The 20,060-nt window shown below is 57.4% G+C and overlaps 9 protein-coding genes across 9 annotated transcripts; 5 read left to right on the top strand and 4 right to left on the bottom strand.

The window, feature by feature from the left end:
* Positions 1-416: 416 nt before the first annotated feature.
* MKK02DRAFT_39933 (P-loop containing nucleoside triphosphate hydrolase protein) lies at positions 417-2,847 on the top strand (the record flags this gene model as incomplete). The annotated part of the gene is made up of 11 exons (XM_053090845.1): positions 417-583; positions 629-648; positions 681-851; positions 885-1,086; positions 1,134-1,206; positions 1,239-1,421; positions 1,455-1,694; positions 1,743-2,108; positions 2,142-2,470; positions 2,517-2,621; positions 2,673-2,847. The coding sequence occupies 11 exons, from the start codon at positions 417-419 to the stop codon at positions 2,845-2,847; spliced, it is 2,031 nt and encodes a 676-aa protein (XP_052949388.1).
* Positions 2,848-2,947: 100 nt separating this feature from the next.
* Positions 2,948-6,177, bottom strand: MKK02DRAFT_39932 (uncharacterized protein; the record flags this gene model as incomplete). The annotated part of the gene is made up of 6 exons (XM_053090844.1): positions 2,948-3,128; positions 3,165-4,162; positions 4,307-4,631; positions 4,926-5,048; positions 5,086-6,032; positions 6,163-6,177. 6 exons carry the CDS (start codon positions 6,175-6,177, stop codon positions 2,948-2,950), a joined length of 2,589 nt encoding a protein of 862 aa, XP_052949387.1.
* Positions 6,178-6,643: 466 nt separating this feature from the next.
* On the top strand, positions 6,644-8,455 carry MKK02DRAFT_35099 (pelota; the record flags this gene model as incomplete). Its single annotated transcript, XM_053089081.1, has 7 exons — positions 6,644-6,682; positions 6,954-7,284; positions 7,350-7,469; positions 7,513-7,619; positions 7,662-7,769; positions 7,818-8,008; positions 8,089-8,455. 7 exons carry the CDS (start codon positions 6,644-6,646, stop codon positions 8,453-8,455), a joined length of 1,263 nt encoding a protein of 420 aa, XP_052949386.1.
* A 358-nt stretch (positions 8,456-8,813) lies between these two features.
* MKK02DRAFT_18952 (citrate synthase-like protein) lies at positions 8,814-11,133 on the top strand (the record flags this gene model as incomplete). Its single annotated transcript, XM_053086027.1, has 10 exons — positions 8,814-8,852; positions 8,952-9,140; positions 9,350-9,643; positions 9,794-10,084; positions 10,193-10,284; positions 10,337-10,490; positions 10,625-10,751; positions 10,804-10,849; positions 10,922-11,018; positions 11,068-11,133. 10 exons carry the CDS (start codon positions 8,814-8,816, stop codon positions 11,131-11,133), a joined length of 1,395 nt encoding a protein of 464 aa, XP_052949385.1.
* A 216-nt stretch (positions 11,134-11,349) lies between these two features.
* MKK02DRAFT_39929 (Inositolphosphorylceramide synthase subunit Kei1-domain-containing protein) lies at positions 11,350-12,546 on the bottom strand (the record flags this gene model as incomplete). Its single annotated transcript, XM_053090843.1, has 5 exons — positions 11,350-11,733; positions 11,791-12,105; positions 12,178-12,312; positions 12,389-12,414; positions 12,471-12,546. The coding sequence occupies 5 exons, from the start codon at positions 12,544-12,546 to the stop codon at positions 11,350-11,352; spliced, it is 936 nt and encodes a 311-aa protein (XP_052949384.1).
* Positions 12,547-12,861: 315 nt separating this feature from the next.
* MKK02DRAFT_39928 (ribosomal protein S3) lies at positions 12,862-14,182 on the top strand (the record flags this gene model as incomplete). Its single annotated transcript, XM_053090842.1, has 5 exons — positions 12,862-12,941; positions 13,083-13,358; positions 13,666-13,878; positions 13,932-14,003; positions 14,059-14,182. 5 exons carry the CDS (start codon positions 12,862-12,864, stop codon positions 14,180-14,182), a joined length of 765 nt encoding a protein of 254 aa, XP_052949383.1.
* Positions 14,183-14,692: 510 nt separating this feature from the next.
* On the top strand, positions 14,693-15,447 carry MKK02DRAFT_39927 (uncharacterized protein; the record flags this gene model as incomplete). Its single annotated transcript, XM_053090841.1, has 3 exons — positions 14,693-14,965; positions 15,044-15,233; positions 15,341-15,447. The coding sequence occupies 3 exons, from the start codon at positions 14,693-14,695 to the stop codon at positions 15,445-15,447; spliced, it is 570 nt and encodes a 189-aa protein (XP_052949382.1).
* A 387-nt stretch (positions 15,448-15,834) lies between these two features.
* On the bottom strand, positions 15,835-17,910 carry MKK02DRAFT_19363 (ergosterol biosynthesis ERG4/ERG24; the record flags this gene model as incomplete). The annotated part of the gene is made up of 8 exons (XM_053086082.1): positions 15,835-15,933; positions 15,992-16,130; positions 16,182-16,207; positions 16,258-16,331; positions 16,451-16,691; positions 16,751-16,966; positions 17,082-17,299; positions 17,412-17,910. 8 exons carry the CDS (start codon positions 17,908-17,910, stop codon positions 15,835-15,837), a joined length of 1,512 nt encoding a protein of 503 aa, XP_052949381.1.
* Positions 17,911-18,208: 298 nt separating this feature from the next.
* Positions 18,209-19,553, bottom strand: MKK02DRAFT_39925 (uncharacterized protein; the record flags this gene model as incomplete). Its single annotated transcript, XM_053090840.1, has 6 exons — positions 18,209-18,442; positions 18,490-18,643; positions 18,689-19,104; positions 19,182-19,300; positions 19,358-19,417; positions 19,463-19,553. The coding sequence occupies 6 exons, from the start codon at positions 19,551-19,553 to the stop codon at positions 18,209-18,211; spliced, it is 1,074 nt and encodes a 357-aa protein (XP_052949380.1).
* Between the last annotated feature and the right edge of the window lie 507 nt (positions 19,554-20,060).

Here is a 20,060-nt window from a genome sequence, read left to right as displayed (position 1 = left end):
AGAGACCAGGAACGAGAGGCAGCCTTTCATCTTTAGCCGATTCGCACAGAAGAGCTCTTTGGCTCAAGCTTTGGTGGCTGAGCGGGCTGCTGGAGAGCGGTCCGCCGTCGTTCTCTTCCCATACTACTTCTCGCCTATCGCATCGGCTCTTCATGTCATTCAGTAGTGATCTGTACGCATGGAAAGCACTACCGACCCGTGCAAGCCACAGGGGTGCGCTCTGTACTTCCGGCTCATGCTCACAGCCGGCTCCGCTGTTTCCGGCGGAACTCGGATCCGAGCTCGACCTGTGGTGCGAGTCGACTTTGGAGTCGACACTGAGCATCTCCTTTGTTCTTTAAGACATTGTTTAGCGGAGATCGACATGGACAGGTCACATATATACCTACACTCACCTGTGCGCTTCGCTGGCCATAATGATTCGCGTCTCCACCCAGCAGTCCCGCTTCCACGCAGCCACCCTAGCGGCAAACACGACCGAGATCGATCTCGTTGGCGTCACCATCTCTGTCGGCGAGCAAGAAGTCCTCGTTGATGCTGATCTCACACTAAGGGAAGGAGTGCGGTATGGGGTCATCGGAAGGTAAGTCTTAGTACGATCAGCGGGAAAGCATCGCTGACTAAGCAGAAACGGAGCTGGAAAGTCCAGTAAGTTTCCGCAAGGTCTGGCTGACCTCCAGCCCTCTTCTCTGCCCTCTCGGATCGACTGATACCTGGCCTTCCTCCTGCCCTTCGTGTGCACATAGTCACCCAGGTGGATGAGGTCCCAGCAGATATCAAGGATCTGACAGCTCTTGAGAGCGTTCTGCAGGGACACACTGCTCTGCAGGAAGGCACAAAGGAGCGGGATGGTGAGTCATCTTCTTTGCTCGAGCTGACAATAGCATTGACGACTGCGCTTGAGTCCAGTGACGATGACGAGGTGCGAAGGGTTTGGAGACAGCTCCAGCAGGAGAAGGCTGAGCATGCACTCGATGAGGCAAGGCGGATCGCTGCGAGGCGGTCGGGCGCCAGAGGGAAGAAGGCGAGGGAAGAGGAGATCAAGGCTGAAGAGGTGGTGGCCGCCGCTGCTGCTGGACCCACCATGTGAGTCGTAGCTATACTAGGAGCTGGGGGCCTCGCTCACACGTTAGTGGAGACCAGACTGCAGATGTTCGAGCAGACGCCCTTGAACGCCTGGAAGAGCTTCGTCTCGATTTGGAAATGGTGCGTCTCGGTTGGGCCACAACTGATAATAGCTGAGCATCGACACTTCCGATGCCCATGTCCGAGGTATTATGACAGGTCTTGGCTTTAGCCCCGTCATGATCGACGGTCCGTATACCAATCTCTCGGGCGGCTGGCGGTCTCGCGTACGCCTCGCCACGGCTCTTATTGTTCAGACAGATATCCTCATTCTTGACGAGCCTACAAACTTCATGGTGAGCATTAGATACTATAGAGCTGACATATAGGACCTCTCAGCCCTGCTCTGGCTCGAAAAGACCATACCTACTCTTACTTCATTCTCCACCCTCCTCATCACCTCACACGATCAGACCTTCCTCGACCGAGTCGCAGAAAAGACAATCGCGCTTCGGCATCAGCGCCTCGACTACTTTGATGGTCCGCCGGGGATGATGTACGCAGTGGAGGAGGAGGCCCGGCGGGCAAATGCGACGCTGAAGGAGGCGATGGCGAAGAAGAAGGATCATGTGAGATCAGCTTGTATAGTCATATCAGAGTCCGAGCTGACGATACAGATCCAGAACTCCATAGCCGAGGGACGCAAAGCAGCCAAAGCTACGGGGGACGAGAACAGACAACGCATGGTCAAGTCACGCCAAAAGAAGCTGGACGAGCGGTGGGGTCTTGAGCAATCCGCCAAGGGGACTCGCTTCAAGCTCAATCGGGATCTTGGCGGACACCATTTGACCCGGCGTGGCGAGATTGTCGAGCAGGAGGTGGAGCAAGCGGTCGTGTGGCGATTTGAGCAGCCTCCTGAGCTGAGGCAGAAGGGCGCGCTGGTCTCGCTGGAGAAGGTCTCGGCGGGCTGGGGCAAGCGGGTGGTGGTCGGGGGAGTCAGCATGGTCGTGCACTCTGCGGCAAGGATCGCGCTGGTCGGAGCAGTGAGTAAAGCGTTTGAGTTTAGCTGAGGCCAGAATGGGCGCGGGAAATCCACTCTTGCCAAGGCTTTAGCGTCAGACGAGACTCTCATCAGTGGTACAATCACTCGACACCCTCAAGCTCGGATCGGCTACTTCGCTCAGCACGCCGTTGACTCCCTTTCCAACCTCCAGTCTTCAGCTATCACCCACTTCCTGGAGACGTGCGGAGACGCCAGTCCGACTGAGGCTCAAGCTCGTTCGATGCTTGGTCGGCTCGGTCTACAAGGGTCCACAGCCAGCAACATACCCGTCAATCAGCTCTCGGGAGGGCAGAAGGTGCGCCTCGTTCTCGCTTGTCTGATGTATCGGCCGCCACACCTCCTGTAAGTCTCCTGCTCTCGCGGAATGGTTTGTAGCTGATATCGCCAGTATCCTGGACGAGGTGACAACACATTTGGACGTGCAGAGTATCAGAGCGTTGGCGGCGGTACTGCGGGGATGGGAGGGCGCAGTGGTCTTGGTGACACATGATCGGTGAGTCCGGCGCTTCTTTGCTCAAGGTGGTATCTGTCGCTGATGCCGTAGATGGTTCGCTAGAGCGGTGGTGGACGGTGTATCTGTTGATGCGGTTCAGACCGGCGACCCAAAGCTAGCAGTGAGGCAGAACGCAGCAGGGCAGACATTCCGAGTGGGAAAGAACGGTTTGAAGTTGCTGGAGGGAGGGATAGCAGAGTATGAGGCGGCGGTCAGTAGGCGCTAGGCGCTCGTAGCTATGCACCGTCAGTAGACATGAGCACCAGTCAGGCAGAGGCAGCCGATCGACCAGTCAACCCCCTCACCCCCTACATAGCGACAAAGCCCTAACTATCTGTTTTCGGTTTGACCTGTTTAATCTTCTCCATGAGCGAGGTTGATGTGAACTCCCTCAGCAGTCGAAGCTCCGTCGTCATCTTCTCCTTCGAGCCAGCGTCAACCTCAAGTAGAAGCCTCCTCTCCAGCTCCGATATCTCTCGCCGGATGGCCATGACTCCCTCGTGGTATCTAGAGGAAATGAGCTGAAGCCATGATACCACTCACTCCTTGCCGAGTTGTACGACCGCATTATAACTGGTGAGCCGCCCTTGCCCAGGAGGATCATCTTGAAACAAGAGATAGAACGAGGTGCGCCTTGATCCCAAACCCTGCACACCTTGAGCATGCTCCAGAAGGGTTACCCCTTCGCACACTTCGTGGCTGAAGCTACGCAAATTCACCATACCGACCAACGGTGTGTCCGGGGACACTCCGTCGCTCTCCATCGTGGCACCGCGGATCGTCAAGACCTCCAGCGCGGGGAATGCCTTGTCCAGTTCCGATATGGCAAAGTGGAGACCGCCGATACTCTGCATGACATCAACTGAGATGGCGAGAGTGCGGAGGCCCGAGCCGATGGCCGACGCCATTTGATGGAACCGCTCGAGTGTGTATGGTGTGGGGGAGGAAGGGAAGCGGATACCGGTGATGGGGTCACAGCCGCGCGAGGCACGCGATGCGAGGAAGGAGAGGAGTTGTTCCGGCGAGGCGTGCATGTCCGAGTCGAGGCACGTATCGTTGATGCTGGTGATACGCCCGTCCGAGTCCGCTCCGTACATCAACCGCTGGTATTCTTGAACGCGCTCCATCATCCTTGGTGGATGATAGGCGTCCTCCCCCCATGGCCGCGGAGAGACGTGTATGGCGATGTTGTGTTTGAGATGTAACGGCGGCGAAAGCGCGGGCGTTTCCGGGAGCGACGGAGGGGGCATTGTAAACGTGTCGGGGTATTGAAGCCTGACCTGGCTCTCCAGCTCGACATGAATGGTCTCGCCGGAGAGATGGACGACAAAGGCGTCGGCTTCGTCATCCAGGGGATACCGGTAGAGAATGGTGCTGAGCGAGGGGAATTTCTTCTTCCATACGGCGATATTCTTAGCTAGCTGATGGGCATCGAAGCGGAAGGGATGGGGTTTTGGCTTTCGCCGCGATGCAGGGTCGGCGGGGGAGAAGGGAGAGAGGTTGATAGTCCGGACGACGTCGCAAAGCGCTGCCCGTCTAGGCTGCAGAGTCAGTAAAATCTCTCTAGCAGCATTCCAGTCATTCGGTAAGGTCGGCCTCTTTGTCCACAGCGACCACAATAAAAGATTTGCATCCATGTACCCTTCCCCCCGCACCAGAACCGCAGAAGATCAACCGACGCTCACCTTGGCCCTCGACATCCGAGATACACGGGAGATGTGGACCTCTCCATATAGCACCTCAGCTACCGGTATTGTCATCCTTTTCTGCAAACGCAGCATCCCAGCTAGCGTACGTTGATCCACCTGATTGAGGATCAAGAAGGCCAGCTCCGGAGTGCAGAGGACCTTTTGGACCGCGGCGGAGGGAGAGCTCGAGAGGTCAGAAAGGGATGAGGGGGCGGGGCAGGGCTGAGTGTTTGACGGAGCGAGTCGCTTCGAACGAGTGACTCGCCGGACGGGCAAATCCACCGTACTTCTGCGAGGTGAGACGCTTGTGGAAACAGCCCCGCTGGGTCAGAGCATTAAGCAGTGCGATAGCCCGGCTTGACTTGATATCTCAATAGACCATTAGCACAGCTGCGCATTGGAGGTAGAAGCGCTTCCATAGTCAACGCCGAGCACATACCAATACGCCAGATCAGTACCACGGTCAGTATTTAGAGCTTGAAGACTTGTGCGCCGTCAGTATACATCAGTCAAGAGTAGACAGATTCTACATGCAAAGATGTCTCCTCATCACATACCATGGGAGTGTCCACTTTGGAACTTCTGAACGACGCTTGTCGTAAGCCATTCCCTATACCTGACAATCTGCTCCAGCTCCAGCTGATCAATCTTGCTCTCCCAATCCACCCGGTACAGAGCCCCATACTGCCTAGCGGCTTGTTCCAGATATCCTTCGACGAAGACTTCATGTGTATCATGGCTGATATATCAGTTCTTCGCCTCGAGTAAGGACTCACAATCTAGCCATGTGGACGAATTCGTGAAAAGTCAACTTGCGCTGCGTAACTGGACGATCAGATGTGTAGGTGTACAAAGTCTTGGCGGATCCGAGATTCCGGACGGCCACGGCCAATTCCATGGCAGATAGCGGGCCCGTATGCTTGTCGATGGTGAACCGGTACAGGTTCTGCATGACGGTCAAGAGCGAGGTGGGAGATAGTCCGTCACCTTCGACCAATTCGCCCCGTATATGGAAAGATTCCAGCTTTGGGAATGCTGAATCCAGAGCCGAGCTGGCTACCTGGAAGCCGCCGAGGTCCCGGAGCATATTGACCGGGACGATGACTTGGCGCAGACCTGTACCGACGATGTTGGCGATTTGGCGGAACCGTTCCAGCGTGTAAGGGGTGGGGCACGAGGGGAAGGTGAGACCGCTGAGGGGCACGCAGCCGCGTGACGCTCGGGTCTCGAAGAGTGAGACCAGCTCCTCAAGAGACGGCTGAGGGGCGGGAGGTCCGCAAGATTCGGCGGTATGCCTCGCCACCTCGTCCTGGTCAGGATCGAGAGGCCCGGTGAGGTGATCGTCAACCATGACTAGACGGATGCGATGGTCGATTACAAGTCCTGGAGGGTGGGTGTAGTATGGCGTGGGTATAGGTGGTAGAAGAGGGTAGGGGCTGCGAAGGAAGTACACCGGGTGGAACAACCTGACACAAGTCTCCACCTCGACCCGGATCTTGTCGCCGCTGAGCGAGACGGTGTACGTGTCCTCCTGGTCGCTCACAGGATGGCGATATGAGATAGTCTGAAGATGAGGGAACTTCTTGCGCCATTGCATGGTTTTCCGGAGGAGCTCGTCCGGGTCGAATAACGCCGGCGGTGGTAATTTTGTGCGAGAGCAGGGCGGCCAGAGGGGTGAGAGGTTCAGACGGCGCACGCTGTGGCAGTAGACGGCGCGCCGAGGCTGTGTGTCAGCCCTCACCCTGTACGAGCGATCTATGACCCCTCTCTCCTCGCCATATCCTCGTCCGACGTCGTCCTCCAGGACCAGAGCTCATCCTCTCGCCCGATGTTTCGTGTCCTTGTCAACTCACCTGCGCTGGGCTCATCCGTGCCACTCTTGATACATGAACCTCTTCATAAAGCACCTCAGCTACTGGTGCTGTCCATCCCTTCTGCACGCGCAGCAGCACCGCCAAAGTAGCGGGCCTCAACCAGCTGAGGATCTGGTGGAACAGCTCTGGAGTTGAGAAGACTTTCGCTTGCTTGACTGCAGATGATACTGCATCTTTCTCTCTCGAAGAGACGCCTGGGCTCGGAGAATTCGGGCATAGCGAGCGACGTGAATCTGAGTAAGTAGGTGAAATGGTGAGATAGAGAACGAAAGCTTTGGCGAAAAGCTCAGCTGCTCAGCTTGGTGAGAATGGACGCACGGTCCTCGATTTGGCCTATGACGACGTTGCTGCAGTAAAGAAGTGGCTGGGACTTTCTATTTGATCTGCTTGTCATACATCTACCTAGCATCCATATCTCTTCACTCATATCTCGCCTATTCTATCGCTCAAGACAGTAGCCATGAAGCTAGTCAATAAGCACGTCGAGAAAGACGGATCGGTACGTCTTACCTTGCCCCTTTCCGAGCTCTCTTTCTCCACACCCTCTTTCTGGCGACCGCGATGAAGCTAGACGAGCCCATGATCTTCATTGTGGCTCGGGGGATGAGCGCAGTCAGTGCTGGAAGTAACGTTCTATTTGGTTGAGACCCAGCGTCCAGCGAGGTCTCCTATCAACTGGATTCCAGCCCATTCCTTCCACCCTCTCCTCCTCTATAGCCATCCCCTCCTGCGGCGCTCTACCAGTACCATGGACCTAGCTGATCCTCTAGGGCTACGTCACCCTCCGCCCAGAAGACGACGAGGACATGTGGCACGTCTACAACCTCATCGCGGTCGGGGACGAAGTCCGCGCCCTCGCTGTCCGCCGTGTCCAAACTGTCTCCTCCACAGGCTCATCCGACTCGTACCGCGTCCGCGTCAACCTCAATCTCGTCGTCACAAAAACGACCTTTGCTTCAGCTGCGAGCGGGAGCGGAGGAGGCGGGGGAACGGGCGTGGCGGAGAAGAAGGAGCCGACGGCGAGTTTGCAGATCAGCGGGCAGGTCAATAATGAGAATGAGTTTGTGAGGCTGGGGGCGTTCCATACGTTGGACTTGGAGGGTGAGTCCCCCCTCAGAGAGTACTAGGAGGAGGACGAGAAAGTAAGATAGGACGCTGACGAATAGCCAATCGAGATTTCAGGTTGATCAAAGCCACAGGATGGGATTCTGTCGCACTCGAGCGGATCACGGAGAGTACTAGGGAAGGGAGGGGGGCTGAGATTGGTGCTGTCGTTATGGGCGAGGGTGGGTCTCTCTCTCCATGACAGAGGAGGTAGCTGATCAGCAGGTACCGCCGCGATATGTCTTCTGTCGGAACATATGACGACGGTCCGCCAGCGGATAGATATGAGCGTGCCCCGGAAACGGAAAGGTGGGACCTTGGGGCATGACAAGGTGTGCTGATTAAGTCATGCGAGGAACCCAGCTGACATACAGGCAATGGATAACTTCTTCAAGACGGTATATGATGCGATCCTTCGGTTGATCCCATATCAAGATCTGAAGGCGATCGTCATTGCCTCCCCGGGTTTTACAAGGGAATCTGTGAGCTGGTTGCTGCGAGACGGCGAGCGTAAGATGGCTAACAGTCAGATGTACGAATATATCTTTCAACAAGCGACATTACAGTCCAACAAGCCGCTATTAGCCTCACGGACGAAATGGATCAAGGTGCATTCGAATACGCCACATGTGCATAGTTTGGTGGAGGCGTTAAGGGCGCCAGAGGTGGCCAAGACATTACAAGGGGCGAAGTTTGCTCGAGAAGGATTGGGACTGGAACGGTAGGTCTCGAGTCCCCATCCCGACTCCTTGTGTTCTTCTCATCAACCACTAAGCCGCTCCGAGCCGAGCTGATCCCCAGCTTCCACAAAATGCTCGCCCAAGACGAGCTCCGAGCATGGTACGGCCCCGCCCACGTCTCAATGGCCGTCGACCGCGGCGCCGTCGGTACCCTCCTCATCTCGGACGATCTCTTCCGCTCCGCCGACCCTGCGACCCGGACGCACTACGTCGAGATGGTCGAAGCGGTCCGGTCGAGGGGCGGGGAGGCGCTCATCTTTTCGTCGATGCATGAGAGCGGACAACAGTTGAATCAGTACACGGGGATAGCGGCGGTTTTGACGTACCCGCTCGATGTGGAGATTGCCGAGATGGAGGAGAGGGAGGAGAAGGAGCGGGTGGAGAGGGAGAAGAATGGGCAGGTGGGGGAAGAGGAAGAGGAGGAGTAGTGCGGCAGGTTCTTGGGCGGTGGATAATCTATGATGCGACTTCTTGGGCAAGAGCTCTTCGCCCGCTCGTTGAAGTCTCGCCGCCCCACTCTGCACTGCCTCCCCACCCTAGATCTATAGCCGATTACCTCCATGCTGCTGTGGACCACCCGGCTATAGCACTCAGCCGGGCGCGACTGATATCCCCTTCGCCGGAAATGACCCTCTCGTAAACGCCACATCACAGTGCACACCCAAAAAGTCCCGTCCCCTTCTCGGCCCGCCGTCGCCGTCATCCGCATCCACCCGCAAGCCTTGAATTTCGCCTGACCATCTCATCCTCCTTATCATACCTACCTGCTAAAAGACAATAGCCAGCATGTCTCTCTCAGCTACCCGAAATGCTCTCCGAGCGCAGGTATGCCATTCCTCCAACCAGACCGAAATTTTCACCCACACAGCTCCGTGCTAGGGCAGCGCTCTCCAGCTCTCTCCAGAGCTATTGCTGACTCCCCAGCTCCGCCCGCAGTTCGCGCGCACCTTCGCCTCGACCCCCTCGGCGCACGCTCAGTCCCTCAAGGACCGCATGGCCGAGCTCATCCCCAAGGAGATTGAGAATGTCAAGGCTGTCCGGGCTGCGCACGGTAACAAGAGCTTTGGGGAGATGACGGTTGATCAGGCGTACGGCGGTATGCGCGGTATCAAGGTGGGTGTTTCTTCACCGAAGAGGCTATCTCTGCTCCCCGAGGCTATACATCGTATGAAGCAGAGAGGACGGGCCTCTCGCGAGGTCTGCTCGCCAAATTTATTCTTTGTCCCAACTCCCCAACTCCGCCATTCCCGGAGTCTCCTCATCCCATATTCCACAGTCACAAGCACAGGCACTGCGACGCGGACGACAAAGCTAACGCCCAGGGCCTCATCTGGGAAGGTTCCGTCCTCGACGCCGACGAAGGTATCCGCTTCCGGGGCAAGACGATCCCCGAGTGTCAAAAGGAGCTCCCCGCCGCTCCGGGCGGAACCGAGCCCCTCCCCGAGTCGCTCTTCTGGTTGCTCCTCACGGGCGAGGTGCCGACGCAGGAGCAGGTCAAGGGGTTGTCGCAGGAATGGGCGGCGCGCGCCGAGATTCCCAAGTTTGTCGAGGAGTTGATTGATCGGTGTCCGAATACGCTGCACCCGATGTCTCAGTTCTCGCTTGCTGTGACTGCTGTGAGTTTTAGTCTTGCTGCACCGATCAAAGCGTGGACATTTTCGCTCGGGAGAGAGAGAGGGGGCGAGCACTTGATGGGTGGAGGGTCGAGGGTCGGCCTAGGCGTAGGCGCGGGCGCGGGCGTGGACACAAGCTGATTCCTGCTATAGCTCAACCACGACTCGGCCTTCGCCAAAGCCTACGCGGACGGCGTGCACAAGCGCGAATACTGGAAAACCACCTTCGACGACTCGATGGACCTCATTGCCAAGCTCCCCAACATTGCCGGCCGGATCTTCCGGAACGTGTACGGGGACGGCAAGATGCCCAAGATTGACCAGAACAAGGACTACTCGGCCAACCTCGCGACGATGCTGGGTTTCGGGGAGAATGCCGAGTTTGTAGAGTTGATGCGGCTGTATTTGACCATTCACTCGGACCATGAGGGTGGGAATGTTTCGGTGAGTCTTGGGTCTTGGTGGAGAGAAGTAGGGAAGAAGAGAAGTAGAGGAAAGACAGAAGGCGAAGGGAGGAGGGACAAGGGTCAAGTGCCAAAAGCTGACGTCCAGGCCCACACTGGACACTTGGTCGGATCGGCCCTTTCGGACCCGTTCCTCTCCTTCGCTGCCTCGCTCAACGGTCTCGCCGGACCCCTGCACGGGTGAGCAACTCCACTCGGATCTAATCGGGTCAGATCCCAAGCTGACAGCCAGTCTCGCCAACCAGGAAGTCCTCCGGTGGCTCCAGAAGATGCGCGCCCAGATTGGGGAGGGTGCGTCTGACGAAAAAGTCGCCGAGTACGTCTGGTCGACCCTCAAGTCGGGCCAGGTCGTGCCTGGTTATGGCCACGCCGTGCTCCGCAAGACTGTAAGTCCAAGTCCAAGTCCAAGTCCGCCTTATCGTTCTGGCGGTGGCGGAATACAGGGAATGAGCGGGAGGTCTATGAACGGGAAAGGGAGGGAGGGAATAGAAGCACGTACAGGGCGAGAGCTGACCAACAGGACCCGCGATACACCGCCCAGCGTGAATTCGCGCTCAAGCACCTGCCCGAGGACCCATTCTTCAAGCTCGTGGGCCAGATCTACAAGATTGTGCCTGATATCCTCCTCGAGGCGGGCAAGGCCAAGAGTGCGTTGCTCACTTCAGAGGATGTGAGAATGAAAGCAAGCTGACGAGGTAGACCCCTGGCCTAATGTGGACGCCCACTCTGGTGTCCTCCTCACCTAGTAAGCTATTCCCTCGACTGGGAGGAAGAAGGAAGAGGTGGAGACATGACGAAGAAGAAGCTAACACAGCAGCTACGGTCTTCACCAGCAAGACTACTACACTGTCCTCTTTGGTGTCTCGCGTGCGCTCGGTGTCGTCTCGCAGCTCATCTGGGACCGTGCCCTTGGTGTAAGCTGCCTCTCCGGATACAGCAAGTGGTCTAGAGCTGACGTTCCAGATGCCCCTCGAGCGCCCCAAGTCGTACTCTACCGCCCACATCAAGAAGATGTTTGAGGGCAAGTAGGGCGTGCCGGGTCGGACAGAAGGGAAGCGATGGGGGAATGGGAAGTAGAGATTGGGTTTGGGGTTGTGGTATGCATGATCTTTTACCGGAATAACCACCTCGCGCCACAAGGCTATGTCGAAGATCGATGTCAAAGGGACAATCCAGGCTCTAGTAGCAATACGGTACGATGAGGAGTGAGAAAGTATAGATACATTGCTTTTGAGATCACATGTGTCAATTCCTAGATCCCGATCCTGATGCTGACGCATCCCCCATCTTCCCCTCATCATCCCCCATATCCCAATCGTCCTCCTCGCCCTCTTTCATCGGTTTCTCTACTTTCCTATAACCCACGCCCTGCAGGGCCAAGTCCAAGTCCGCTTCGGCCGGCCCCGACCTGACCGCCTGCTCACCAACCAGCGCGCTCCCCTTGGTGCCCGGCCGTCCATCGCTCGCGCCCTCTTCGAGCTCATCATGCAGTACCTCCGCCTCCAGATCCGCCTGGGACGTCGGATGGGCGATCCGGCTCGCCTTGGACCGGGAAGTCAGTGGGAGGGCGTGATAGGTCGATGAGCGGAGGTGTGCGGCGTAAGAGTATAGGCTGAGGATGAAGTAAATCTGGCCGTTAGCTGCGCACCCAATCGGGTAAGTGGGTAAGACGGGACGGGAGCTGACCTTGACCAGCCACCCAACAGCCAATATCCAAAGCGCTACCACCCTCTCACTTGCCCATATCCCCTCTGCTAATCGCTTCCGCTCGTAATCTCCCCCACCCGCCCCAGCACCTCCGCCCGAGGTGGGATCCGTCGTCTCCCCCCTGCTCACCGCCAGATCGATCAGAGCCTGCTGTGCCGATGAATTGATGATCCGCCGCCCGTCGTGCGCGACGACGAACCAGTAGTGGATGTAGAAACCATAGTGCGCGATGGAGAGGATGAGGTGGTCCAGGGTGTAGAGGTGTGCGACGAGGAGGGCGGGTTTTGCTTTTTCCTAGGCGTGTCAGCTCGGGCTTCTTCCGCCGAGACAAAGAAGGGTGAGATAGCTGATATGAGAGGTACGCACTGATTTGACGATATTCAAAGCCCAGAGGAAGGCGAAGAGCGTCCCGATGGAATAGGCGTAGAAGAGGTATTGAAGAAAGGAACCGCCAACGAAGATGGTGATCAGGCCGTAGACACCCGCTACTTTGTTGATGAGCTGCAGGAGTCAGACGTTGAAAGCTTCCGATTGGCTGTATACGCCATGGATCCAACTACTCGGCTGAGCGACTCACACCGAAGAGCAGAACAATCTCGCAGCCTGCCTCGAGTCAGCTCGGGTTCGACCCTGGAAGATCCGGGGGACGAGGAACTTACCCAGCTTGATATCCAGTATACCTAGGAACGAGTCGAGTATCGCTCCCGGCTGGAAAGCCCTTGAGCTTAGCCGCATCGTACTGTCTAGGTCTAGGTCTAATCAGCCCAAAGGGACAAGCTTGAGTGACAGCTATCTTGCAGCTATCGGTGCCGTCAGCTCTCCATAATCTGAAACCGACGCACGGATCTCCGACCAAGCTCAAACCGCCACACTGATGAAAACGCCGAGTCAGCCGGATCCGCCTCCAAATTCGCCGCTCGGTGCTTGACTCGCTGGCTGGCTGGGGGCTTATTTGATCCCGCGAAATTGGGCCCTACCATGCCCTACCGCCTGGTGCTTTAGAGCCAAAAGTCGATCCCCCTCTGCTACTCTCCCTATCCATCATCTACAATGGCTTCTACCACCCAGATCTCCAAGAAGAGAAAGTTCATCGCCGACGGTGTCTTCCAGGCTGAGCTTGGCGAGTTCTTGTAAGTGTAGTTTGGCCAGAGGAAGGGGGAAGGGGATGATCGCTGATCGCGATTTCTCTGTTTCGTCCGATCTACCCACACTCCCATCCATCTTACCTTCGTACTCGCTCGCTCGCTCGCTCCTCCGCCTTTCGCCAACAGCTCGCGCGAGCTCGCCGAGGAAGGTTACTCTGGCTGTGAAGTCCGGGTCACCCACGCCCGTACCGAAATCATCATCCGCGCGACCCACACCCAGGATGTCCTCGGTGACAAGGGACGCCGCATCCGAGAGCTCAAGGCGCTCATCGAGAAGAGGTTCAAGTTCCCCGAGAACTCGCTCGAGCTCTACGCCGAGAAGGTGCAGTTCAGGGGTCTGTCGGCCGCCGCTCAGGCGGAGAGTCTGAGGTACAAGCTGCTCGGTGGGCTGGCTATGCGTCGGTGAGTTTGGTTTGGTATTGGATTGAGGAGAGTGAGAAGGGAGAAGAGAAGAAAAAAGAGCGAGGATAGGAAGGATGGAAGGATCGGGCGAAAGTCGGGCTTCGTGGATCAGGAAGGGAAGATAGCCTTCCGATTATCGAGGTAGAGCGCGGGAACGACATTCACACCTACTACACCGCATTACTCCCTAGCATCTCGATCAGCCCTATCCCCTCCTACCCCATCCTGCACTTCGGCTTGGCTTCTCCTCTCACTCATCCTATCCCTCTGCCGCACTCCACCCCGCCCGACCCCCGCTGACCCCCAGTGCCTGCTACGGTGTCCTCCGATTCGTCATGGAGTCGGGCGCCAAGGGTTGCGAGGTCGTCGTCTCCGGCAAGCTCCGTGCCGCTCGTGCCAAGTCGATGAAGTTCGTCGACGGGTTCATGATCCACTCGGGTCAGCCCAACGTCGACTATGTCGACTACGCCGTCAGGCACGTTCTGCTCCGTCAGGGTGTGTTGGGTATCAAGGTCAAGATGTGAGTTTTTGGGCTGTGTGACGAGTGCATGCCGAGCAAGGCTGACGAGTCAGCATGAAGCCTTACGACCCTGAAGGAAAGATGGGGCCTTCCAAGAACCTCCCCGATGCGGTCTCGCTCGTCGAGTGAGTTGTTTCCCGCCTGAACCGCGAAGGTCCGAGGGCACAGCTAACCTTACAGGCCCAAACCCGAAGGCGCCATCGAGGTCCGGTCCGAGAACAAGGGTATTCAGGAGATCCCCCAGCAGCAGCAGCAGCAGCAGGCTGCCCCGGCGCAGGAGGCGTCGCAGGAGGCTGCTTACTAGGTGTACTCTACGTAGGGCGTGATGCACTAGGGTTCCGCTACATTCCGTTCTCTCACAGGAGGCTGGTACTATGATGGTCATGGTGCGCGAACGTCGAAGACTACAAGAGTACTCTTCGACTATCCGCCCCCTTTCTATATTTCAGGTCCGCACATGCGCGAAGTCCAAGCTCAAAGCTTTTGAGGGTCGGGCAACTGGGCGGCTGGGACTGGCATTTTCTTCGCCAGTCCGTTCTCCTCGCCGCCAAGACTGTGTTCATCTGATCCACCATCCCTCGAGCAGGTATCTAACCAAACGGTCTCAAAGCTTTGGTCGGAGGAGGCGCCACATGTCACACCTGTTACGCCCGGCTCCGGCGCGGCACCGCTTCTGTGTGGCTCCACCCAGCTCCAAAAATACCCCGCACCGCTTCTGCAAGCCTTCCGCATAAAGCCTCACTGAATACTAACCCACATCTCGCCATTGTTCATCTCTCATCTCTACTCATACATGCTCAACGACACCCCCAAGATGTCCGGTCTCCCACAATACAGACGCGAGCCAGAAGAGAGCGACACGACCCCACTCTTCAAATCCTACGCGGGAGCCGAATCGGACCCCTCCGCGGCGCACCTTCAGGCTGTGCAGGGGCAGTCATCGACGTCCTATCCTCCCGTAATAGCTGCTCCGGATCTGGATGACGGTGGGCCCGCCAGGAAGAGTATCATTTATACGTTCGTGCCGAGGTACCCTATTCGCGGGAGTGAGGAGAATGCGACGGGGGTGTTGGGGCGGACGAAAGAGGTATGTACACTCTGAGATTTTGCGTTGTTCCCCCACTTGTTCCTCTGCTTCCATGTAGTACACTAGCTGACAGAGCAGGAAACAATCTACTTCGTTCTGCGTGGCTTTCCCCGTCTTCAAGACTATCCCCCAGACCGGATCGAGTTCCTCAAGGACATCCGGGGCGATCGGGCCATCGTGATGAACGAGGCTTGGGCCGGGTTCAAGGATGATGCGCCTCGCCAATTGTATGTGAGGGTGAGGGACGGACCGGGGGACGCAGCGGCCAGTATGTCAACCCACGGTCCTACCCTTCCCACCATGCGTTGTCTTCTCTTCTCCTGCTCTCCTGCAAGAAAGACTACAGAGCGAGAGCCACGCTGACTGCTACCCCAGGAAGGAAATTCCGCACTCGCCAAGCGATACTCATCTCGACTGGCTGTATATCGGGGGCCATGGTCTTCCTGCTCTTCTGTGTCTGGATAGCCACGCTCAAGCGATGACGCCGTCGGGTAGGCTTGGCAGATCGAGCTGGGACCGGGAGGGACAGCATAGCTCGGGATCCGTGGTGCCAGCCAATTAATATCGTTCCAGTTGTATATTTAACTTACACGTATATGACACCCGAACCCGTTTCGGCACCGCCACTTAGAATGTTACTGGGAGGGGCATTGCGGACTGAACTCTACTGGCCGCTGAGCGCTGAGCTAGCTCGGATACGCGCAACACTCTGCATATTTATTTCCAGTCTGATACTCGTCACTCGTACGTTCGACCCGCCATCAACGTCGACCGCTCACCTCCCGGCCTGAACGGCACATCATCCTGTCCCTCGCACTGGCGCATGCTCATCTCGACATCTTGTCGCTCAATGAGGTGATCAGTACTGCTCAAGTCAGCTTTTGCCAGCTCAGTTCGTCCTGCCCAGTGACGAGCACCGCAAAACTCACGATGTATTTGATAATCTTGTACGGGACCCTCCGGCAGTACTATCCACGTCAGCCCATTCTCAGTCAAGCTCCCGACAGAGAAAAGCAAAGGACTCACCTCGTCCCAGTCATCCCCGTACTTCTCCTTACACGCATGATCGTCCCGATGCTGACGGTGCAAGAGGAGCACGACAAAGTAGGCAATGTAAAAGTAGGTGATGGGCGTGGTGAAGCCGGTAGGGAGGGACCAGCCAAGACTGAATAGTCAGCTACCACTCTTGCGGACGCCTAACGGAGCTTATACTTACGCCATGATCCAGTCACCGAGATAGTTCTGAGATGTCAGCTTGGCTTCGCAATCACGATCCGGAGGAGGCAGCTCACAGGGTGTCGAGACCAGCCCCACCAGCCCGAAGTGAGGAGCTTGGTTCCCCGCTTGGTCTCCATATACGTGAGGTCTGCGAATCAGCTATAGGCCGTTCATTATCTCCCTGAGGCCCAGCAACCACACACCGCCGGTCGTGCAGTCTCTTTGTCTCCAAGCCGGATATATTTTTCAAGCCAGATTAAGACTCACTCTTCGGGTTGCGTCCATTCCTAAAGTGGTCCTTCTCAGAGTTGCTCCCCCTGAACATCCAGATCCCGAGCCCCACAAACGCAGTAATCAGTGCCGACTTGGTGAGCCCCAGATCGACAGGGTGGAAGGCGAGGTATCGCGCCTGAAGGCCGAATGTGAAGGGCACCCAGACGAGGTTTCCGAAGGCAAGCATGAAGCCGTACCCGTCTGTCGTGATGTCCATTTGGTTGAGGATGTTTGACTATCGATCAGCTGGGCCGCCCGGACTGCCGAGAACGGATAGGTGACGAAAAAACTGACCTCGTTCCATAGACTGTCAAAGCAGTAGTACCCCTCAAAGAGGAGCACAAGGACCATCGAGTCGGTGACTCGGCCCAGGCGGACGTACTGCTCGCACGCGCACGAGATGTTGAGGAGGAGCCAGCCGATGATTCCCGGTCGGACCTCGATGAAGGTCTTGACGTCCCAGTTGGGCAGGCCGGGCAGGGTCGGGTTGAGCGGGCGGCCGAGGAAGTACTGGAGTAGAGTCAGCGTAGTCCGTACATGTCATAAACCCCGACATCTCATTGCCATAAGCGATGAAGGGTCCAGGAATGGAAGAAGGAGGGGCAAGAAGGAAAGGTCGACCTACATCGTAGATCAAATTCCCAGAGTTACCCCTAGCAGCCAGCAGCTCCCCACTCCAGTAGCTCTGGGCGTGGAAGTACGCCGCCTGCGCGACGGCGAAGACGAGGGAGATTGTCAGGAGAGGTACCCAGTGGTCGTACGGCCATGTCATCATTTCGATTCCGCCGGGGCGGAGGAGGAGGCCAAGGGTCAGGCCGAGAGTGAGGAAGAGGGTGTGCAGGCCTGGATATCAGCTGAGAACCGCGACGAGACAAACGGTCGGGAAGCGAGGTGAGACAGGAGAGACGTGGGAGAGGAGCAGAGGTGTGTGATGAAGTGAGGGGGGTATACCCACCGTTAAGCTTGTACGCCTTCCTCGTCCCGTCCCTAATCAACGTCCCCTCCGTCTTCTCTACCGGAATAAACACCCAGCACGCCACGAGATACGCAAAGAACCCAAAGTAGACCGCCGCGGGCTTGGCCGAGGCCTCAAAGAACTGCCCATTCGTAGCGGGCCAATCGCCCAGGAGGTCGCCCAACAACCTCCACGCGCGCGGGGACGAGGGCATACACCCCGTCGTCTCGTTGCACAGGTAGAATAACGAGTACGCCACCAGCGGTGTCGAGAAGAGCACGACGGTCATTCCCCATGGACCGTAGAACTCATTCGGGATAGACTTGGGGTTGAGCTGGTCGTAGGTGAGAGGGACGGGGTGCGCGGGGAGCGTAAGGTGCGCAGTGGCCTTGATGGTGGTGGTGGTGATTTCGTCCGGGTTGCCGTTGGGCTTGGAAGCCGGGTGAGCGGAGGAGGATGACCCAGAGGAGCCGATAGCGGCCGGATGGACGGACGCCATGTTGTGCTACGCTGCAGAGGAGGTAGAGAGGTGGACGAGGGAGGTGAAGGTGACGCGAAAACAAAGCCAGAGTTTGGTTCTTTGGTCTCTGACGAGAACAATCGGCGCATCGTCAGATGATCGAGAGAGGTCCGTGCCTGGTGAGTGACTGTTGAGCGCTGAGCCTCCAAGAGAAGCTCGTTGATGGGGTATCCATGTCATTCCAAGCCTACAAAACGATACAAGTGCTCGACGTGGCCGCTCCCACATCCTCTGATCATACACATACAATATTTGTCCATCGGCCATCACCCCGCCCCTACTCGCTTCGCCTCGACTCCGCCAGCTCCCTGCTCTGCCTCTCGAGCTGCTCAAAAGCCCTCTCCACATCCTTCTCCGCGATCGGTCCCGGACGCATCGTCTCCGCCTCCTTGAGATTATCAGGGTCCATCGGGAAGTTGAACTGCGTCGTGAGGATCGCGATGCCTTGCTTATTCAGGCTGAGGAGGGTGTTTTGCAGAGCAGAAAGTTGGATCTTGGCCGCTTCATATTCCTTGTAAAGTTAGCGCCGTGTCCTCAGCCAGGAAAACCTGCACACACCATAGCCAAAGACTTCATCCGCTCATAACTCTCACGCAAGGCCTGACGGGTCGGTTCCAGGGCCGCAGCCTGCGCCTCGAGGTCCTTGATCTTTTCTTCTCGACGTCGGCGGTACACTTGCTGCGCGCGACGATTTTGCTCAGCTCTGGATTCACTACGTGTCAGCTTGGACCAAGTTGACGGAGGTCGGACGACTCACTTGCTCGTCTTGAGCCCCTTCTCATCGGCCGGTCCACCACCCGGCTGAGCCTCCTCGGCGCCCGCCACCACAGCCGCCGTCTGGTCCTCCGCTTGCCTCAACACATCCGCCAGTACAGTCTGCTCCAGCCCCATCTCCCTGCCCGCCTGCGCCATATCCCTATCGAGCGTACTCGCCCTCGCACCTTGGCCATCTGCCAGCTCGTGAGCCTGCTGGCTACTCTCGCCTTGCCCCACGTCCCCCTCCCTTCCCTCCTCAGCCTGGAACTCCGCGCTGGGGTTGGCATTCGCGCCCTTCTTAGGCCCTCGTATCACTCTGGGACGCTTAGGCATCTGGCCCCTCTCATCCATGTCCTTCCACCCTGCGCGCTCATGCAGAGGCTTCTTGCGCTTCCCGCCCATCTCGCCCCGGTCGTCCTGGATGACTTCGTATGTGAGGTTCAGGGCCGGATCGTCGAAGCTCAAATCGAGGGGCTTGATGTGCGAGGCGATACCCGCCAAGCCGGCCGGAATGGGGATGGAGGGTTGGCGGTCTCGGGACTGGGGTGGGAGGGCTCGAAGGAGTTGAGGCTGGCGGAGATGTGGCCGGATGGGCCGGGGGAGGTATTAACGTCTGAGATGTCAGCTTGTATCCCAGATCACGCTCATCGACAGCGGTGGTCCAGCTTACCGTGCGAAGGCTCCGGCTCGACAGAAGCCAGTTGCCCATCAGCTCTCATCGTCTCGAACACTACATCAATCAGCTCGTCTCTCACCGCCAGTCGTCGGCACTCACGCTCATCATACATCGCCTCCGCCGCCGCCGAGTCTGCCTCGTGTGCATTCCTGTCTTCCTCCTGCAGAAGCGTGGTCAGTGGGTCCGACATGTCTGCTAGTGCTTCTCTGCTATTAGGTGGACGGGGTAAGTGGAGGTCAGGTTCGAGCTGTGCGGGGGTCGCCTTAAGTAAGGTGGATGAAGGACAAAAGCTGAGGTAAGGGGTTTTAGCTGGAAGGGGGGGCGGGGGGCGAGGCCGGAAGAGGCAATTCGGAGCGAGTTTCAGATTGGTTCCGAAATACCTTGTACAGCGTTGTGTTGAAATGCCGCCTTTCTCCGTGTGATCCCGTTAACGGAAAGTTACACTTTTCCCTCTCCGCCCCTTCAGCTAGCTTCAAGCTTCAGAGCTTCAGCGCTTCAGCTCGTCCGCTCTACCCAGGCTTTGTTCTGTCTCTGCCGCTACTACACCCTGCCCTGCATATCCCGCGGGCAGCACAGATCAAGTACAGGCCGCTGGATACCAGCCCCTCGTAGGCCGCGAGCAGAGCAGACACAGACATGGCAATACGGCCAGGAGTCAGATTGAAGGCAGCTGCTTCCGGCCCGGATGCACTGCGCC

This window comes from Dioszegia hungarica, assembly GCF_025882075.1.
Source record: "Dioszegia hungarica strain PDD-24b-2 chromosome Unknown MKK02contig_2, whole genome shotgun sequence".
NCBI lineage: Eukaryota > Fungi > Basidiomycota > Tremellomycetes > Tremellales > Bulleribasidiaceae > Dioszegia > Dioszegia hungarica.
Note: the sequence above shows the minus strand (reverse complement) of the source record. Positions and strands in the feature narration are given on the sequence as shown.